The sequence below is a fragment of the Lissotriton helveticus genome, chromosome 10 (assembly GCF_964261635.1).
Source record: "Lissotriton helveticus chromosome 10, aLisHel1.1, whole genome shotgun sequence".
In the NCBI taxonomy this organism is placed as follows: domain Eukaryota; kingdom Metazoa; phylum Chordata; class Amphibia; order Caudata; family Salamandridae; genus Lissotriton; species Lissotriton helveticus.
In genome coordinates, this window is record NC_136071.1 from 971,207,976 (window position 1) to 971,226,750 (window position 18,775).

The 18,775-nt window shown below is 47.4% G+C and overlaps 1 protein-coding gene across 1 annotated transcript in view; it reads left to right on the top strand.

The window, feature by feature from the left end:
• Positions 1-18,775, top strand: part of LOC144784158 (A-kinase anchor protein 9-like) — a 574,985-nt gene that overhangs the window by 282,145 nt on the left and 274,065 nt on the right. The window contains exons 5-6 of the mRNA XM_078662830.1: positions 3,959-4,114; positions 10,451-10,654. Of these exons, the coding sequence (XP_078518956.1) occupies positions 3,959-4,114; positions 10,451-10,654 (360 nt within the window). The remainder of the gene's footprint in view (positions 1-3,958; positions 4,115-10,450; positions 10,655-18,775) is intronic.

Consider the following 18,775-nt stretch of genomic DNA (forward strand, 5'->3'; position numbering starts at 1 on the left):
GAGTGAAAGTTAAAGAGCGGCTCGCGGAGTGACGTGATTTGGTCGTGGAAATAAAAAAGGGGACTGGAACGTAACGGTGAATATGGCGGCCATATTTTTTATGTCCACGACCAAATGACGTCACTCCGCGAGCCGCTCTTTAACTTTCACTCTCACTCCGTTATCATTCCGCGAGCTACGAGCAACTCCGCCGTGGTTTCCTGAGTCGACCCAACCCTTCCTGCACACTAAGTAAGTCGGAGCTCCGACATAGACCCGCTTGATTAGTCAACTCCGGGTCTGGATTGTATCTCAAATGCATGTTTACCTTTTTGCTTTTAGAAACTCTACATCCTACATGACCCAGGAATGTAAGTGCCTTCCTTTTCCTCACTCCCGTTTTTCAGCCACCCACACTGGTCTATAAGGTATTTTTCACCCGTGTACCTGACACCATGCATGCTTCCCCGCATGTCTCCGCAGACTTGGACAAAGGCCATCTACCCAACTGCAATTGTATTTTGAGTTATGTTCCGCATTGTAAAAGCGTTCTATTGTGTTCACAGAGCTCCTTGACAAAGGGCATTTCCCGCCCGAAATGCATCGGAGCACGTCTTGAAATCACCAACAATGATTTTCTTGTGGTCGAATAAAAACATTGGAATATATGATCCTTTGAACTTTTGCAACTAAAGAATATGATAAATCTTTGAATAAACAATTGATTGTCATAAGTAAAAACGGAGTCTGTCTGTCTTATGACGAACCTGACCGGTGGTGGTTAATGGACCAGGTCAGAGGCAGATCCCTCTCCCTTCCCCAACCAGAACTGACAGTGGTGACCGATGCGTCACTCCTGGGATGCGGCTGCCACCTGGGACACTCAGAGATCAAAGGAGTCTGGTCTCCGGCGAAGTCGGGGCTCCATATCAACCTGTTGGAGCTCCGGGCAATCCGCCTGGTACTGATGGCATTCCTTCCCTCCCTTAAGGGGAAGGTAGAGCTGGTGTTCACAGACAACACTACTGCCATGTGGTACTGCAACAATCAGAGCGAGGTGGGGTCGTGGAACCTATATCAAGGGGCTCTTTGCCTTTGGACATGGCTGGACCATCAGGGCAAGACCCTGGTGGTTTAACACCTGGCAGGTTCTCTGAACGCCAGGGTGGACAAACTCAGCCGACCGTGCCAGGTAGATCACGAATGACGTCTACACTCTGAGGTGGTCCAATGTCTCTTTCAGCAGTGGGGAGAGCCATGGTTAGATCTGTTCACCACCGAAGAGATCTCACAATGTCAGCAGTTTTGCGCGTTGGAGTTTCCAAGGCAGCATTCGCTCGGCACCGCTTTTCGTTGCGAGTGGACCGAGTGCTGAAGATCTTAAGGCTGTGGATCCCCTTTCAGAGGTTCTTTTATTCATCCTTTCTTTGGCCCTGCAGGGCTCTGCTCTGGGTACTCTAAAAGGCTATCTTGCACCTGTTTCTACTTTCCTTAGGCTACCAGATCCGTCCCCTATTGTAAACTGATTCTTTAACTGCATTGTTCATCTCTTTCCTCTGTCTTCTTTCATAATGCCCCTGTGGGACTTAAATAAACCTTGTCTTCACTTATGTGCGCTCCTTTCGAGCTTCTTCACAACTGTCCTTTTAGGCTCCTCACTCTGAAGACTGCCTTTCTTGTCGCCATCACCTCTGCTCGAAGGGTGATTGAGCTTCAGGCTCTTTCTTCTAAGCCCCCTTTCTTTTCTGTGCATTCAGACAAAATGGTGCTTAGGACGAGACCCTTGTTCCTTCCTAAAGTAGTTACACCTTTTCACGTAGGACGAACCACCTTTTTCCCACCTCCGCATCCTTCCAAGGAGGAGAGACTCCACCGTCTGGACGCAAAACATGCGCTGTCCTATCTTTACCGCACAAAAGATTTCCGGTGGATGATCAACTCTTCGATGGCTATGTGGGTGCCAAGAAAGGTCGGCTGTCCAAAAGCGTACCATCTCCCGATAGGTTGTCCTTTGTATGCTTTAGCGAAAAAGGAAACTCCAGTGGGGCTGCGTGCCCATTCTGCTAGGGCTATGGCAGCAACTCCTGCATTGGCACGTGGAGTCCCACTCATTGACATCTGCCAGTCAGGAATGTGGGCATCTATGCACATGTTTACCAGACATTACTGGCTGGACTGCCAAGTCTGGAGGGATGGCTATTTTGCCCTTTCTGTCCTCCAGGACTTTCTGGTGTGAACTTGGTTCGCAGACCCTCCTCCGGAGTTGGTATTCCTGGGGTATCTAGTCTAAGGTAAGGAATCTATAACTAACTGTCTCTTTCAGATGTCACGTGTCTGTAAGAGACATAGGTTAGTTATAGATACCTTACCACACCACCCATCCTACCCGCTCAATGAACTGACTTCTAGAGATAAGGACTCCCTTACAGGTCCCTAGTTGTGGCACACCAGTGATCAGTGTCTTTCATGGCTCTGCGCTTCTGGCGTGGAAAGCTGAGTCGGAACTGACGTCAACGCGCAGGTGCATCATCTAAGTAGGCACCACGACGCCGGACGGGGAGTCGCCTGGTGCCACCTACCAACGCGCAAGGGGTCCGGTTAAGAAAAGATTCTCCGGATCCAGTCTGAAGCCTGGGGAAAATTCTAAGGTAAGGAATATATAACTAACCTATGTCTCTTACAGATACATCATTACCGAAGTTAAGTAACTTGTTCTTCAGTGGTGTGCAGTGCAGTACTGAAGAGTAGTGTTGAGTGTTGTAAAGTACAGTGGCCTAGAGGAATGCTGTCAAAGGCCTACGTCAGAGCCTCAGTTTAACTTCATTGGGTTCCTTAATCTCTTTACGGAAGCCACTCTTATGGGTTTTGTCAATGTTTCACAGAGGCACTGCATTGGTGAGCAGTTTAATTTAGACAAAATTGATTGAAGGACACAGAACAAACAATGTTTTACTCAGTAAATGATATTTGGGGGACAGGAAATAATGTTGCATCGTTCTTTATTTAGAGTGCACTCAAAATCACAATTTACTTTACAAGGATATGCGTATTATGTACCACAATGACAGACCTATTCTCTGGCATAGATGAGCTGATTTGCTAACATTGTTGGGCGGGTGATAGAAGGAAGGGAAAAGATCACCATGAGGGCGAGGGGTGGGAAAGAATAGAAGCTACATGGACGAGGATATGGGAGACGGACTGAAAAAATAAGCACTCTATATGAGTGCTTGAAACCAAAAAAGTAGTTCTTAAAACGGGAGCAGTGGATGGACACAAGTACATGGACCATGCCCCAGGGGAGGGCCAAACAGAAGGAGAGGGCATGGCACAAGCTTGTCAAGACAAACGGAAACAAAGTAATTAAAAACAACGCTGAAGCTAAGAAATCGTAAGCTATTGGAGGGCTGTAAGCCTCCTGTATGTAAAGAAAACGTCTCGCCTAGACACTGCATGCACTGTCTAGGGGAAACCTAAAAAGTAGAGTCCAGTTTCTGTACACCGGTTGTGAGCAGACTCTCTAATAACATTTAACAGGGCTACTATTTCATTTTCTCTCTCTCAAAAGTAGAACCTGACTTTCAAATCATTATCTTGCATTTCCAGTACTTGTTTCAGAAACACTGGGTAAATGTATATTTTGAACAGGAAGTAAACTGCTTAAGATGGTCTTCTTGGCAGGTTGATTATTCTGCGGTTCCAATGACGGCTTCACTCTCCTTACGTGTTTTTCTCACATTTTCCTTTAGCCTTTCTGTTTTTAATTCGAACCTGACTTTTTATGTTGCATCTTTTTTCTGTAAACACCAAGATTGTTAACCGTGTGTTTTGTTCCAGCCATATAATAAGTTAAGTACACGTTGTTCACCAGAATATGATGTGAAATATCTTTGTCTGTGTCACTGCTTTTCCTCCTGTCATAGAACACTGAAGACCATTGTGCCTCAGAATTATATTGTAGGCTTCTTTTTTTACCTAGTTACAAGAGTTTGAAAATGCAATCAAACAGAGAGACGGCATCATCACGCAGCTCACTGCCAACCTCCAGCAAGCCCGGAAAGAAAAGGATGACATAATGAGAGAATTTTTGGAGTTGACAGAACAAAGCCAAAAATTAAAAATACAGTTTCAACACGTAAGTGGGAAGTCTTCAAATGCTATAAAATATTGGTGATCAGGCCAACCGTTCTGTCAGTTTTTATGGCCGACAATGAATATAAATGATGCCTCAATTTTTACAGAGATTGCCAAAACGTGCTGTTCTAAAATGTATATTTAAAATTGTTGTCATAAGCATAATGTGCACTAGGAGTGTGAGGACTGTGTGAGTGGCCGTGTTTTACTGGCAGACGGAGGAGAATCCATTGTTTGGTTGCTCCTGCCAGGAAGCTACCCCCCCCCCCCCCATTTAGATGTTTTATATCGAACAGTGTTTACTTTGAAGAATCATAGTGATCTTAGATTTCTGGTGATGGTGTACCATGAAAAAGCTTTTTTCAAAAAGAGTGGTCCAGAGTCATGGATGGCCTTATAGGTACAACAAAGAGATTTGAATGTGATCGTATTCTTTACATTTAGCCAGTGAAGATCTTTTATGACAAGAGAGACAGAGTGATGCCTGGGCAGTCCTAGTAGTAATCTTGTGGTTGAGTTCTGCAGAACTTGAAGTTTGTTGACATATTGGACCTACAGTCAGGTGTATAGGCCATTACAGTAGACTATTTTCGATAGTATTAAGGTGGAAATAACTGTCTTCCTTGCACTGATGGGGAGAAAATAATTTTTTTCCTAAGGATTCTAAGGGTGTTTTAAGAGGATGAAATAACTGCATTGATTAGCTTAGCAAGATTTAGTTTATCATCCAGGATGGCCCCAAGACTTTTGGCTTTGTTGGTGGGGGCGTGGAGTAGTCTCATTTCTGTCAGCCATCAAGATGCTGACCAGAAGTTAGGAGCTTTTCCAAGTAGGATCACCTAGGATCACCTCGGTCTTCTCAGAATTAAGCTTAAGACAATGCTTGCTCATTCAATAATTGATTTGACTCATACATTTCTGGATTTGCTGGCTTGTGTTGTTGGAGTTATTTGAGGCAGAAAGCTCAATTTGCGTGTTGTCCACGTAGGAGGTGAGCGAGAAGCCGAAAGATTGATTGAGGGTCCAGTTCAGCTACATAAATAATAAAAAGAGGACTGAGTGATGAACCCTGTGGAACACCACAGGGCAAAGAAAAGTATTTAGATGAGAAAGTGTCTACTTTGACCGCATTTTCCCTATCAGAGAGGGAGGATGTAAGTAATTTTAAGGCTAGTTTGATTATGCCGATTGTTTCCAGAAGGTGGACCAAAATGGAATGGTCCACAGTGTCAAAGGCTGCAATAGATCTAACAGGATCAGTGCTGCTGATCTGCCCTCAACCAGGATAAACTTTCGTTTATCAAGTGGCCTTAATGAGGGCTGTGTTCCGATCTGAACCTAATTTGAGTGGGATCGAGACAGTTATTCTCTTTGATGAACTGATTCAGCTGGGTGTTCATAATGTTTTCGATTATTTTGGAGGGAAATGGGAGTCTGGAGATGGGCCGATAAATATCCGGATCTTCCGGGTCAAGATTAGGTTTTTTTAAGAAATGGAGAATGGACGCCCTTTTCCGAGAAACGGAGAAGATACCCGTGATAAACATGGAAATAAAAATATCAGTAATTTTAGAGGCTATGGTATTTGCGATGGGCTTAAGCACTGAGGGAGGGCACGGATCATCCAGTGAGCCGGATTTGGTGGTCTGTACAAGATCCTCTATTGCGTTATTGTGACTGGGGAGAAGGTCTTAAAAACGGCCAGTGGGAAGGTGCTATCAGAATGGCCGTCAAACCTGATTCTGATTACAGGCAGGTTATTTTTACTGGAGTGAGCAAACAGCGTAAAAAATTGAGCGATGGAACTTGAAAAATAGACATCCCTGTTCCCAGACTCAGCAACCCCCACCATTAAACTATCAAGTTTGACACTCCCACGTTCATTGCCATTTTATAAATGGTTAACAGATTTGTATCCACATCTCACAAACCAAAACTCTTTAGCACATTAGAAGTCCAGACTAAACCATATAATTGTAACACACATCACACTACTTTTGCTTGGCATTCCCACGCCTTTCTCCACCCCTGCCATCCCCTTACTTCACAATACACCAGCACAGTTTACCACAGCCCATGTGATTACCACATCACTTAAGCCGCTTTCAAATGCACTTACATCCAGTTTATCATTACATCTTTGACTCCAAGCACTAAAGAACAATTATGTTCTCTATTCTTGGTGCCTCCATCACACCCCATTTAGGTGTTTGCCACAACTCTCCTCAAACACACATTTGAAACCACCCTGTGCCTCCTTATATAACAACACACCCTCATATCCCTAACTATAAACTCATTCCAGATCCACTGATATTACAAGCTGATTACATGATAGTCCAATCTCATCGTATGAGGTGTGATTACACTACTGCCTAATCTATTAAAGCATTAGACATAATAGACTGACCAATATAAGCATCAATTTTGTAGTTGTTAGACGGCAAGTGCACAGCTTTTCCAGTCCTGTTTTTCTCTTTGAACTTGGGGTTAGCGGATATTTTTTTCCCAGTATGAATGCACATTAGAAATATCAGAATGCCGTGACAAAGCAGAATTGATTAAGAGACAACTCCTGCCTGTCTTGGAACAACTCATAATTCATCAGTCTGCAATGTGGAATGCAACGTATTTGAACCAAATGGCAAATTGTAATGCACATATTATTGTCTCTAGTACTGTCAAAAGCAAGCTTGTTAGCAGTGGAGCACTATTCTTAACAAAGGCACTGACATAAGAACTGCACGAGATCAGAATGAAATAATTAATGCAACTGCAATGCATTTCGGCAGCCTAGATGCCCGTCAACCCCGGTATGTGGCAGCACTTGTTCGAAAAACTCGTCTTCAGCAGAGCATTACAGCACGCTATTGTCACATGACATCCATCAGGATTCAGTGAACTTCAAGATAACTTCACAGGTTAGAAACAGAGCCTCTACACCCGAACTCCCATTGCAAATCGCCATGGAGAGAGGCCACATTGCACAATATTAACTTGTGGTAGGTTGGAATACTACAAAGCACCATAAGTATGCATATAACCTTTTAAACCACTCGGGCACACCAGAAGTGGTTTGTAAATCAACTGTTAAAATGGGAAAAAACGTTGTTGGCATGAAGTAATGGGCAAATGTTGTGCTATACAAATGCACATTAGCATTGCGTAAAATGACAGATGCTCAACTACAAATCATAAACACTCAGCAGGAGCACATTCAGAATTAAATCATACATGCATATTTGTTTTAATTAACAACCGGCAAGCATAATGTTTGCAAGAGTATCGGCTGAAGCTAAAGGCTTACAGTTTTCATAGCAAGGTATTATGCAGGAAAGAAATGTTTAGCATTTGTGGGATGTTTTACATACACCTTATCAATGTTTTTTAGTGTGTAGCACAGTGGGTAACAATTGTGTAGCAGCATGTTGTGAGTATGATTAGAACCCTGCACATACATATTTCAGGAGCAGTTGTGGGCAATTATTCTGTGCTGATTCAATGCAATTGTTATTAGTCTCAGTTCTCTACTGAGCCTTGCACTGGCCTCTTTTGCTGTCTTAGCCTGATAAGGGGAGTCCATCGCCTGACTGCATCTTGTAGTTAAACACAGCTCCTGAACTATACATATGGCAGTTTAGAAGAGCATAAGCAAGGGGCGAGCCCCATTGCTTGAAAAAGTGCAGGATGCCGACTTTGCCCAGTGTTTGGGAACACGGTCAGACTCTCCTTACCCTTGAAAGACAACAGGAGGCACAAAAAAGCTGAAGCACTGAGGGGACCGGCCCTCACTAGTCTTGCTTCTCCGTATAGCCAGCCACATTAGCCCTTAGGGTAGTTGCCTGACTTTGGAGATGCACCACACCAAGGAGTACTTGACCTTACCCACCCCACTTGCCAATCTAAATCTTAGAGAAACATGAGGTGGTGCATGTCTCACCACTGCAGACCCAAGACTCTTAGGAGTAACTTCAGCTATTGCTGGTGCATCGCTAAAAGACTCTTTCTGATTTGGACTCTCCCCTGTCTGTTGTGTGTGTGAACCAGGTTCTGACCCCAATAAGTGATGTGATGGAGAACCTGAAGGAAACCCATCCATTAGGCTTCTCAGATAACATCTGACAGCCTCTTTACACTCGCAGGCAATACCTCTCCCAGGCTTGATATGATAGGCACCACTGACCGAGGGATAAAGTACACTCCACCCAAAGAGGACATTAAAAAGGCATTAATCACTGAATGGGTGAACAAATTGAGTCTAATGGCAGAATTTCCATAATTTATTCTTGTACATAGTTTTTACTAGTACCCAACACAATGTCTAAGCTCTTTGAGGAGACACCTGGATGTTCAAAGGCTCTTCTGGAACAATGTGTTTAAGATAAGCCATGATAAGGAAGGGTGCAACCAAACAGGGAAGACAGAGCACCCTAGGCTCTTCCTTATCTCCAGTAGAGTGGGAAGGATAGCATACATGAGTTTCCCCTGTTCAATTTCTCTTCAAGCTGTTCCCTAGGGATCTAAGTCATATTTAGCATTTAGGTGAATGGCAAAGGCATTTATCGGTAGAAGACCATGGGCATTCATTGATGGGTCGCATTCCTGCAGAAATTCTCTTTGATGTGACGTGTGAAGATACCGGCACGAGTTATCCACTCTGAAGCTGTCTGAAGCATGGGAAACTATAAGGAACATGCTGAGCTGCAAAGCCCAAAGCCAAAGAGCAACAGATATCTTGTGTATTGGTGCATCTTTTGTTTCTCTGAAGAGCATTGTCTTTTCTCAGAGAGCTTAGGCGTTGTGGTGGCTACTAGTAGTCCCTCAATCAGAATTATGTACAAGAGTAAATGAAGGACATTCTGCTACTTGACTCAATTTGTTCACCATTCAGTGAATAATGCCTTTTATAATGTCCTCTCTGGAAGGGGGTGCAGATATAGATACCAACAAACATTACTTCTCACTCAGTGGTGCCTATTTTATCAAGCCTTCGAGAGGTGCTCCCTGTGTGTGTAAAGAGGCCATCAGAAGCTATCTGAGAAGCCTAATGCAGCAGTTTCCTCCAGGTTTTGTATCACATTGCTAATTGGGGGTCAGAACGAAGTTTATATAGTAACCTTTTTAAACGCTTGCCTCGTGTTTTAAAATTCTTTAAAGGGAGATTTTAGTAATATGTTTGCTGTTATAAGCCACATGCTTACATGAGTTTGAAAGTCTTTTTGTACATCAGAACTTTTCGTCATTTGTCCATATGGACAGGATGTTTCCCAAGACTCATCTATCCTGTGTTTTAAAAGTACTGTTGGATTTCCATCTAAATAAGGATATTATGCTCACTTCACCTTGTTATGTTAAAACAACGAGCCACATGCATTCCTTTGGCCAACCTTTTTGTGATTTATTTATTATTTATTAGTTTTCTTTTGTGTATGCAGGGAAGCATTCCAAAAGTCCCTTAAGGCAATGTCCAAGCACATTTTACCAAGACTAAAGCAATCAGTGGCATTATTCAGTCATGTGTTTTTCCACAACATATGCCTCTGCTTCTCAGAAGGTCAACACACACCCATCTGAGGCATATTCATAGAGCAGTGTAAGATTTGTCCAAAAAGTTTTCCGGAACCTGTTTATTGTGGCCTACGGTGCCAAATGCCCTTTTCACCTCCTCTTCCCTTTCTGATTCTCAATTTCACTGGTATGTACCTTCAAGTTGATAATGGAAAAGAGGGAGGACGTAAAAGAAAGATACATTTATGTTGATGGTTACTCCTGTACTTTATTTCCATGCCCTCCAAATGACGCCTCAACTATTGGTCAAAAACACACACCGATCGGCTCTTTTTTAAGGAAGGGAACATGCGATGTCGCGCATGGAAGAGTTCTTGACCTGTATGATGCACGCATGTGCGCAAACTGAGATGTATAGTTCTGAAATTAACAGCAGTTTCTGTTCCTGCAAATGGGCGTTAGAACTCTTATGCAGCTAGAGGAAGGAAGTTATCACAAGGATAACTTTAGCTTTATTTGTCATGGGTTGTTTCATGGATGAATGCAAGTCTGGGTAAAATAGAGTTTTGGATCTAATTAAGTGAAAACCTGCTTTTAAGTTCCTTTGTTGCAGTGGAATTCTATTTAAAAACAATCTGTGCATTTGAAGAGTATTTGTAACAGATGTGCCCTTTAAATATTAAGTCAGGACATCACTAGGTTTACACAGCAGTGTGGAAATGTTTTCTGATGAGCACAGCTGTGTCTTGATGTGGAGAAACACCTAATGCCTTGTTTCATATGCATTACTTAAATATGTTCACATGTTTCTTCATTTTGTTGCATAAAGTTGCAGGCTGGTGAAACACTAAGGAATACCAGTCACACCTCTACAGCTGCTGATTTACTACATGCCAAACAGCAAATCCTCACTCATCAACAGCAACTCGAAGAGCAAGTGCTGCAAATAAAGAGCTACGAGAGACATAACGAAGAATACCAAAAACAAATAACAGTTCTGCAAGATAGAATCAAATACCATCAGGCAATAGAGGTATAAAACGTTGAAAACATGTGGCTTCTGAAAGTGTTTCGCAATACTCTTTTACATGTTATGAATGTAAGACTATAACACCTTATTTCTTTTTTTTTAGACTGAAGGTGGTGTATGGGATTATGTTGTTCTCTTTTGTAGACTACATTTGTGCTTATCTAATTTGTCTAAGGTGTCTACTCCCCGTCTGCCATGTATTTCAATATGCACTGCGCCTTGCCTTCATTGTCCATGTTTTGTCTATTTAAAAAACTAGTATCTGCCTCAAATGCCAGCCGAGAGGTATTGCCCCGACTTGTAGCTATATTTATTATTAGATGCTTGCAAATTGAAAATGTTTGGTCGTGATAACATTTGATTTATCAGTTTTGGACGTGACATCCAAATCTTTTGTGCTCATCTATAGTTGGCCTTATTGGGCACCTGTTAGGTGCTCAAACCAGGTATCTGGAATTACCTTTGGAATCCAATATCTCTATTTACACTTAAATGAGCTAAGTTGTGCAGGGCAGCTATGCACTAAGGTTGCTAGTCAGCCTCAAACCTTCAGCAGGCATACGATTTTTAGTAGGCTGAGGACAAGTCCGATATTTAGGCATCTGTATTTCACCCTGTTATCGCTATGTAACAGTCCACCCCTGTTAAAGGATGCTTTCTTAGAGGTGGTGAGCTGTATTTAGTCTGGAGGTGTTTTGAATTGATAGTATTATCAGTGGCAGTATGAAAGATTTCTCCAGACCATTAAATGCATGACAGTGCCTACTAATTGCTATCCAAGAATGGGCCATGAATCGCCTTCAATGGAAACTGCTTAACTTTATTTGAAACATGAAAGGTCTGTACCACTTCAAAGGGAATTTCATTGGTGATAACATTAAACGTTGGTCTTGTTCTAGCAGTGCCATGTACAGTTATTATGTTTGCCATACAACTTAGAGCAAGCTTTGATCTTGAAGATAATAATACATTGTGGCTAGTTCTAGAGAGAAGAAAACTCAGGATTAAAATGCTCATTTTTCAATTCTAGATAAAAAGAACATCTGATTAGTGACTCGCTGGTCTTAAATGCACCACAATATCAAGACTGTGCACATCAAAAATAGACAATAGCTTCATATCCCATGCCACTTTTTTATAATTGTGACTTTGCTTTGGCTGTTATTCAACCTAAATTTCCTGCTTGATTGAGATGCAAATTATATACACTGTATCCATGTGGGTAAATCAAAGGAATTTAAACAGCGAAAGTGTGAATACAGGATAACTAATGGGAGATTTCAGCCATTTGGTATTGCACCCAGAACCCTTACTTACAACTATTGGAGCTTGAAAAGCTGGTGATCTATGAAAGGTCAAGAAATTATATTAAATTGATAATCTTGTTGGGGGGCGTGGCCAGCAGCATGCGAGACTAGACGTGTCTCCCGGGAGCTCCCGGCCGGCCTCTAAAGATCCGACATACTTTTCACATCCACTGGGGGAAAAATCACCCAAATTCAGCGGGGGGCCACCTGGAGAGGGACGAGAGGTCCGCTCTGCACAAACGGAGCCGCGGGAGTGAGCAGAGCCGAGTTATCTGCGGCATCCGCGTGTGAGGGGAAGACGCCGAACAAGATGGCGGCGCGGTGACCGACTGAGGAGGACTACCACCGCCGGACTGGGCGATTGCACTCGTGGTAGCGGTGCACGGCAGGTGAATCCGGGAGGAGCAGAGGTAGCGCCGGGAGTGACCGGCCGCTCCGACGGTCCGTGATCCATCGTGAGCCAGAGGTGCACCGGCGGGAACAACTGCCCTGCCGTCGTGGGGTACACGGTGCCCGGAACCGGTGAGACCCGTCAGTAGACGCACAGAAGAAGAAGTGAGCAGGTCACCGGACCGCTGACAGGGGCGCCCGGGGCGGAAAGTAACGCCGGGGAGCGAGGCGCCCTTTCTCAAGATGGCGGGCGCCGCTACCTGCTGAGGTGCGGAGGACAACACAGAGGCGCTAGCAGAGAGATTACCTGCCTTCCTGCCCGTCGCCGGCGATGAGACGGTTCGGATGAGGTACCTGGGGGCGGCCGGTGTCAGAAAGACCCAGGGGCAGAGACAGCGGAGACGCCCGTACTTCACCAAGATGGCGGCCACTGCTCCGGCGAGCTCCGGGGCGTGAGGGGGGCGGCCAACCAGGGGACCGGCGAGGCGGAGAGAGCGAGGCCGCTTAGTGAGGTGTGCGTGGCAGCCTAGTACGCCGGAGGGGGAGACTGGGACAGACCCCCCCCCCCCTCGCATTCACACCCGGAGCAGAGGTTTGGAAGTAGGGGAATCTGAGGCACAACATTGGCAGAGCTGAGCCCCAAGAGCGGTGCTGCTGACCAGGATCCCCCTGCTAACACACTGGCAACTGGGAGTAGCTACCACCCACACAGATCAATCTGGGAGAAGACGCCCGATGCCTCGCGGTCCCCGTTTGGTAGCACGGAGGCGGGGAACTTGAAGCAATAGCCACAGCACGGGCACGGTGATGAGTTGGGGCACCAGGCGACAGCCGGGACACCGGCCACAGCGCTGCCACCGCCGTGCCATTGGAGCCTGATCCTCGCCTGTTGGGGGTGCAGGGGCCGCGGACCACAGAGCGGCACAGGAGTCCGGAAGGGGCATTGTCGGCCCGATCAGAAGAGAGCAGGACGCCAGTCGGGTGCAAGACGCGGATCGGTTATCGAAGGGGATACGAGGCGGGGCCGCCCAGCACAGCCAGTCTCGGCGAGCGGTCAGGAGGTGGACACCCCTCGGCGCAAACAGAGCACTGTGAGAAGTGCGAGAGGAGGCAACCGAGGTACACCGGCTCTCACACCTAGGAGAAGGGCGCACCCATAACTCAGCAAAGATGGTGAAGAAAGATCACCCCCCGCCCAAGCCCCCCAAACAGGGCACGCTGGACACCTTCGCAGCACCGAAATCGTCCAAAGACACCGCGGGGACCGCTGCAGAGGGGGCCACTGATACGGACAGGTTACTGGCGGCGATCCAGGCATCTAGAACTGATATCCAGGACTCCAGAGCGGCATTGGAGGTGAAAATTGGAGAGGTAGGATCGGAGGTCACGCTCCTGCGGCAGGATTTCAAGAACCTCTCCGCCAGAGTGACCGAGACTGAAACACGCATTGGTGAGGCGGAAGACTCGATCACGATGCTCAAGAAAGATATGGCGGAGCTTCAGGCGTCCCACAGACAGCTCCTCTGGAAGGTGGATGATGCGGAAAATAGGGCCAGGCGCAACGACCTCCGCTTTGTGGGATTTAGAGAGGGGATTGAAGGGAACAATATGGCGGCATTCCTGCATACATGGCTTACGGACACTTTTGCGCACGCCCCCTTCTCGTCCTGCTTTGTGATCGAAAGGGCACACAGGGCGCTCCTTGCGAAACCTCCGGAGGGTGCCAGGCCCAGACCCGTGATCGCCCGCTTCCTGAACTTCGCGGACAGAGACTTGATATTACGTGAAGCGAGAAGGATGGGCAACATCCGACTGGAGAACACCAACATATTGATCTTCCCACGACAGCGGCGCTCCTTCGACGCAGTGAAAGTTAAATTGAGGACATTGAACATGAAGTACATGTTGCTCTTCCCGGCAAAGCTCAAGATCCTATACAAAGACAAAGCGCACTTTTTCACCCACCCGGATGATGCCTGGGAATGGTTGGAGGAGCGACCGATCCTTAACAGTCGGGAGGCTGCGGGGAGGGAGGAACTGGCGAAAGCGGCTCAGGCAAAGGCGCGGTGGGGCTCACCGCAACGGCAGAGGAGGAAATCCAGGAGACTACACTCGAGATACACAGGGACCCCGTACCAGCCGCGCCCGTCGGCAGGCACTAGGAGAGGGAGATCGGAGTCGCCGGGGACGTCGAGCAGGGCGAACATGTCACCATCGAGGCACCAGGACCAGGCCTGTTCGGAGGGGGAAAGTGAGCGCATCAGGGCCTCGGACAGGAATGATGAGATGTCGGACAGTGACCAACATTCCTTGCATCCACTGGAAGCAGAGATACGGCAGTTAGAACGGGATATACCTGATAAGAACTGCAGCACGGTGCCGACCACGCAAGACTCACACTCCTGAATAGAGAAGAAGTGGACAGCTGAACGGTCGGTCGGGACACGGATATGACACGCAAGTGGCCACAACCCTTTTTCGTTGTTGTTTTATTTTCCTTTGTCACCCTTTTCTGTTTACAGGAACAGCGCATTGGTTAGGTTGTCAGTTGTTCCGTGAGAGTTTGTGAGGGAGGGTGTTGTGGGTTGGCGACAGACCTACTCCTACTGAAAGTTATGTCCCGCTTGGGGGCACACCTGGATGGGGAGGGAGGTGGGGAGGGGGAGGGAGGAGGGGATCTTCTAGTTTGTTGGGGTTGGCGAGTGGGTAGGAACACAAGTTGGGGATTTTGGGGGGGAGGTTGGTTGCTGGAATACTCATGGGGAAACAGTCAGATGCACATTGATTCACGTGGTCGCAAACAGTTGCTATGGTCTCCTACAGACCCTCAGACAAACGATACTGTATGGCAGATACACTGATTGCGACTGAGAGACTTCGGAGGGGGTTCTCCATTCTGACATGGAATGTTAATGGACTAGGGTCCAAAATAAAGAGAGGGTTGGTCAACTCGTACATCAAGAGGGTCGCCCCAGACCTTGTCCTCCTACAGGAAACGCACCTCAGGGCAGGTACGTGCACGTTCATAGCAAGGGGGAGGTATAAAGTACTGACTCATGCGGGATATACGTCAGGAGCCAGGGGAGTCGCAATCCTAATCAACAAAGCTCATCCCTTCACTGTCACTCGCTCGTGGAGCGATCCGCAGGGGACATACGTGGGAATACAGGGGCTATGGAATAGGCGGCATGTGACAATTATCTCAGTCTACGCCCCGCCAAAACTCCAATCGCGCACACTCAGGGAAATAGCATCCATCCTATTGGACACGGCTGACACGATGCAGATAGTGGGGGGGGACTTCAATGACGTTATGTCAGACGACCTGGACCGCTCAGGTGCAACACGCAGAGGGGGGACACAAACGGCATTGGCACAATACATGGCAGAGATGGGACTCACCGATACATGGCGCTGGCGACACCCGACACAGGAGACGTTCTCCTTTTACTCAGGGGCACATAAAACCTTCTCCAGGCTAGACTACATCTTCATGGCAAGGCAATACCTGGCGGAAGGTGACGTGTTCGCCTACAAAGCACGGGGGATATCTGATCACTCGCCACTGTACGCACACTTAGGGAACGACACGGTGAGGCGGGAGACTGAGTGGCGCCTGGCAGCCTGGGACATACAAACCCCCGAGATAACACGAGGATTGAGGGCTGATATAAAGGTGTATGTGGCGGAGAACGAGGGTTCTGTAGACTCCAATATTACCTTCTGGGAGGCAATGAAACCGGTGCTGAGGGACAGAATCAGAGGGAGACTACGGGATGAGCGCCATAATCGGCACAGGGAGGAGGCAGGGCTAGAAGCTGACATCCTAGCGCTAGAAAGGGAATACATTGCACACAAAGGGGAAGACGTACTGAGGAGGTTGCACGACAAACAAAGGGAGTATAGGCAATTGGTCTCTAACGAGGCGAAGACACAAGCACTAGCAACACTACACCGCCTCTACGATGTCGGTGACAAGTCGGGCAAACTTCTGGCATGGCTCAGCAGGAGAGAACGCGCAGCAAGGTGGGTGGAGAAGATCAGGAGGGACGGGGGCGTCATGGAAACGACAGACAGGGGCATAGCAGAGGAGTTTTCACGCCACTATGAGGCGTTTTATAGAGGCAGAGACCTCGGAACAGTTGAAGAGGCCTTACAGTACATGGGAGATGTGGATATCCCAGTAATGGAGGCAGAACACTGCGCCCCTCTGGAGGCGGCCATCACATTGGAGGAGGTTAGAGTAGCCATAAACAAGTTAAAAACGGGGAAAACTCCGGGACCCAACGGGTTTCCGGCGGAATTTTTTAAAAAGACGGCCGACTTGCTGGCGCGTCATCTGTTGGCCCTATATGTTGGAGCTTACGAAATGGGGACGCTCCCACGAGACCTTGCACTGGCGACCATAGTACCGATACACAAACAGGGCAAGCCAGAGGAGGATTGTGCCTCCTACCGCCCAATCTCATTGCTGAACATGGAGGTGAAAGTGCTGGCCACGATTTTAGCGACACGTCTTCGGACGGTCATTCCTGCCCTTATACACACAGACCAGTCAGGGTTTCTGCCGGATAGAGCAACTAAGCTTAACCTCCGACGGACACACAACTGGCTTCAGGAAATAAAGGATAGAACGGAACCGCACTGGTTCCTGTCCTTGGACGCTGAAAAAGCGTTTGACGCAGTACACTGGCCCTTTCTCATGGCGGCGCTTAGGCGGTTTGGTTTTGGTCCGCACTTCCAGAAATGGATAGGGTTGCTGTACACGGCGCCGAGAGCGCGGGTACGAGTTAATGGTTGGTTATCACGTGAATTCCGTGTGGAGAGGGGCACCAGACAAGGATGCCCGCTGTCCCCGCTACTCTTCACACTCACGATAGAAATATTGGCGGCCAGAATTCGGCAGAACCCAGGGATCCATGGTTTTACATGGAGTGCTTCAGGGGAGGCACAGGAAAAGATCTCATTGTATGCCGACGATGTCCTACTGTATATTACGAAACCCGAGGTCTCGGTGGGGACGTTGTTCAGAGAGTTGGAGGGCTTTGGGGCAATGGCAGGACATACCATCAACTGGCACAAATCGGTCTTGTACATGCCGCAGGGACCGGTGACAGGCGTGCCTCTCCCAGACCGTTTGCTCACGACCACGGAAGGGTTCCAGTACCTTGGGGTCTATATCACTCTGGACAAACAGCTCTCGTTTCAGACCAATGTAGAACGAATAATGAAAGTGGCAGTAGAGGATATGATGAGGTGGAGGCTGCTACCGCTCACCCTCCTGGGTAGGGCGGCAATGTACAAAATGATTACTTTACCGAAATTCCTCTACGCACTTCAGAATGAATACTACCCACTCCCGACCACCGCGATCGCCAAAATCCATGCAGACTTACGATCGTTCCTATGGTTGGGCAAACAGCCACGCATAGCACTCCAAACACTCCAACGGCACCAGTACAATGGTGGGATCTCGTTGCCGAACCTGGAGGCATATTATTGGGCGGAACACTTGACCCCCATAAATGACTGGTTGCACACACCGGCAGACCACCCGACGTATGCATTAGAAAGGCATAACTTGTCTACGCACAATATTCTTCACTACTTGTATGGAGGGAAGTCAGGGAGGAAGCTCCTGCCCGCTACCATGATCACGATTCAAGCATGGATAAGGGCCACGAGGGCCACTGGATGGGAAAAGAAACCGACACGCCAGACACCACTGTGGCATGGTAACTGGTTTCCGGAACTTCAAAAACTGGAGGGCTTCCATAGGTGGGACGATATAGGGATATCTACTATCGGGGACGTGATCAGGCAGGGTGAGTTGAAGACTTTTGCGATGCTCCGGGAGGAGTTTGGCTTGCATCCCACACAACAGTACAAACACTTGCAACTAGTCCATGCTTGGCAAGCACAGAAGATAGTACTCCAAGATATACCGGAGTTTTCACCCCTAGAAGGGAGACTCCTGCAGGAACACATACTACACCAGGCAGTGTCCCTCACATATAAAACACTCACAAATAATATGCTTGGAAGTCTGGCGACGCTCAGGGGCAAATGGGAGGCGGAAGTGGGGCAATTGGAAGATTTAGACTGGGAGCTGATCCTGATGCACCCCCGGGAAGTGGCCATTAAGTCACGGCTGAGGCTGATTCAGTTGAATGTGCTGCACAGGACGTACTTTGATAGGAGGCGTCTCCTCAGGATGGGGAAAGTAATAGACGACACCTGTCTTCGTTGCAGGGCCGAACAGGGGGACTTCTACCACACAATCTGGTCCTGTGCGGTGATTCAACAGTACTGGTCTCTCATCTTCACGGAACTGGGGGAGGTACTGGGTACAGAGCTGCCACTGGACCCGAAGCTGGCACTGCTGGGACTGGTGACCGAAGTAGACCTGCCGCGCCCGCATGTCATT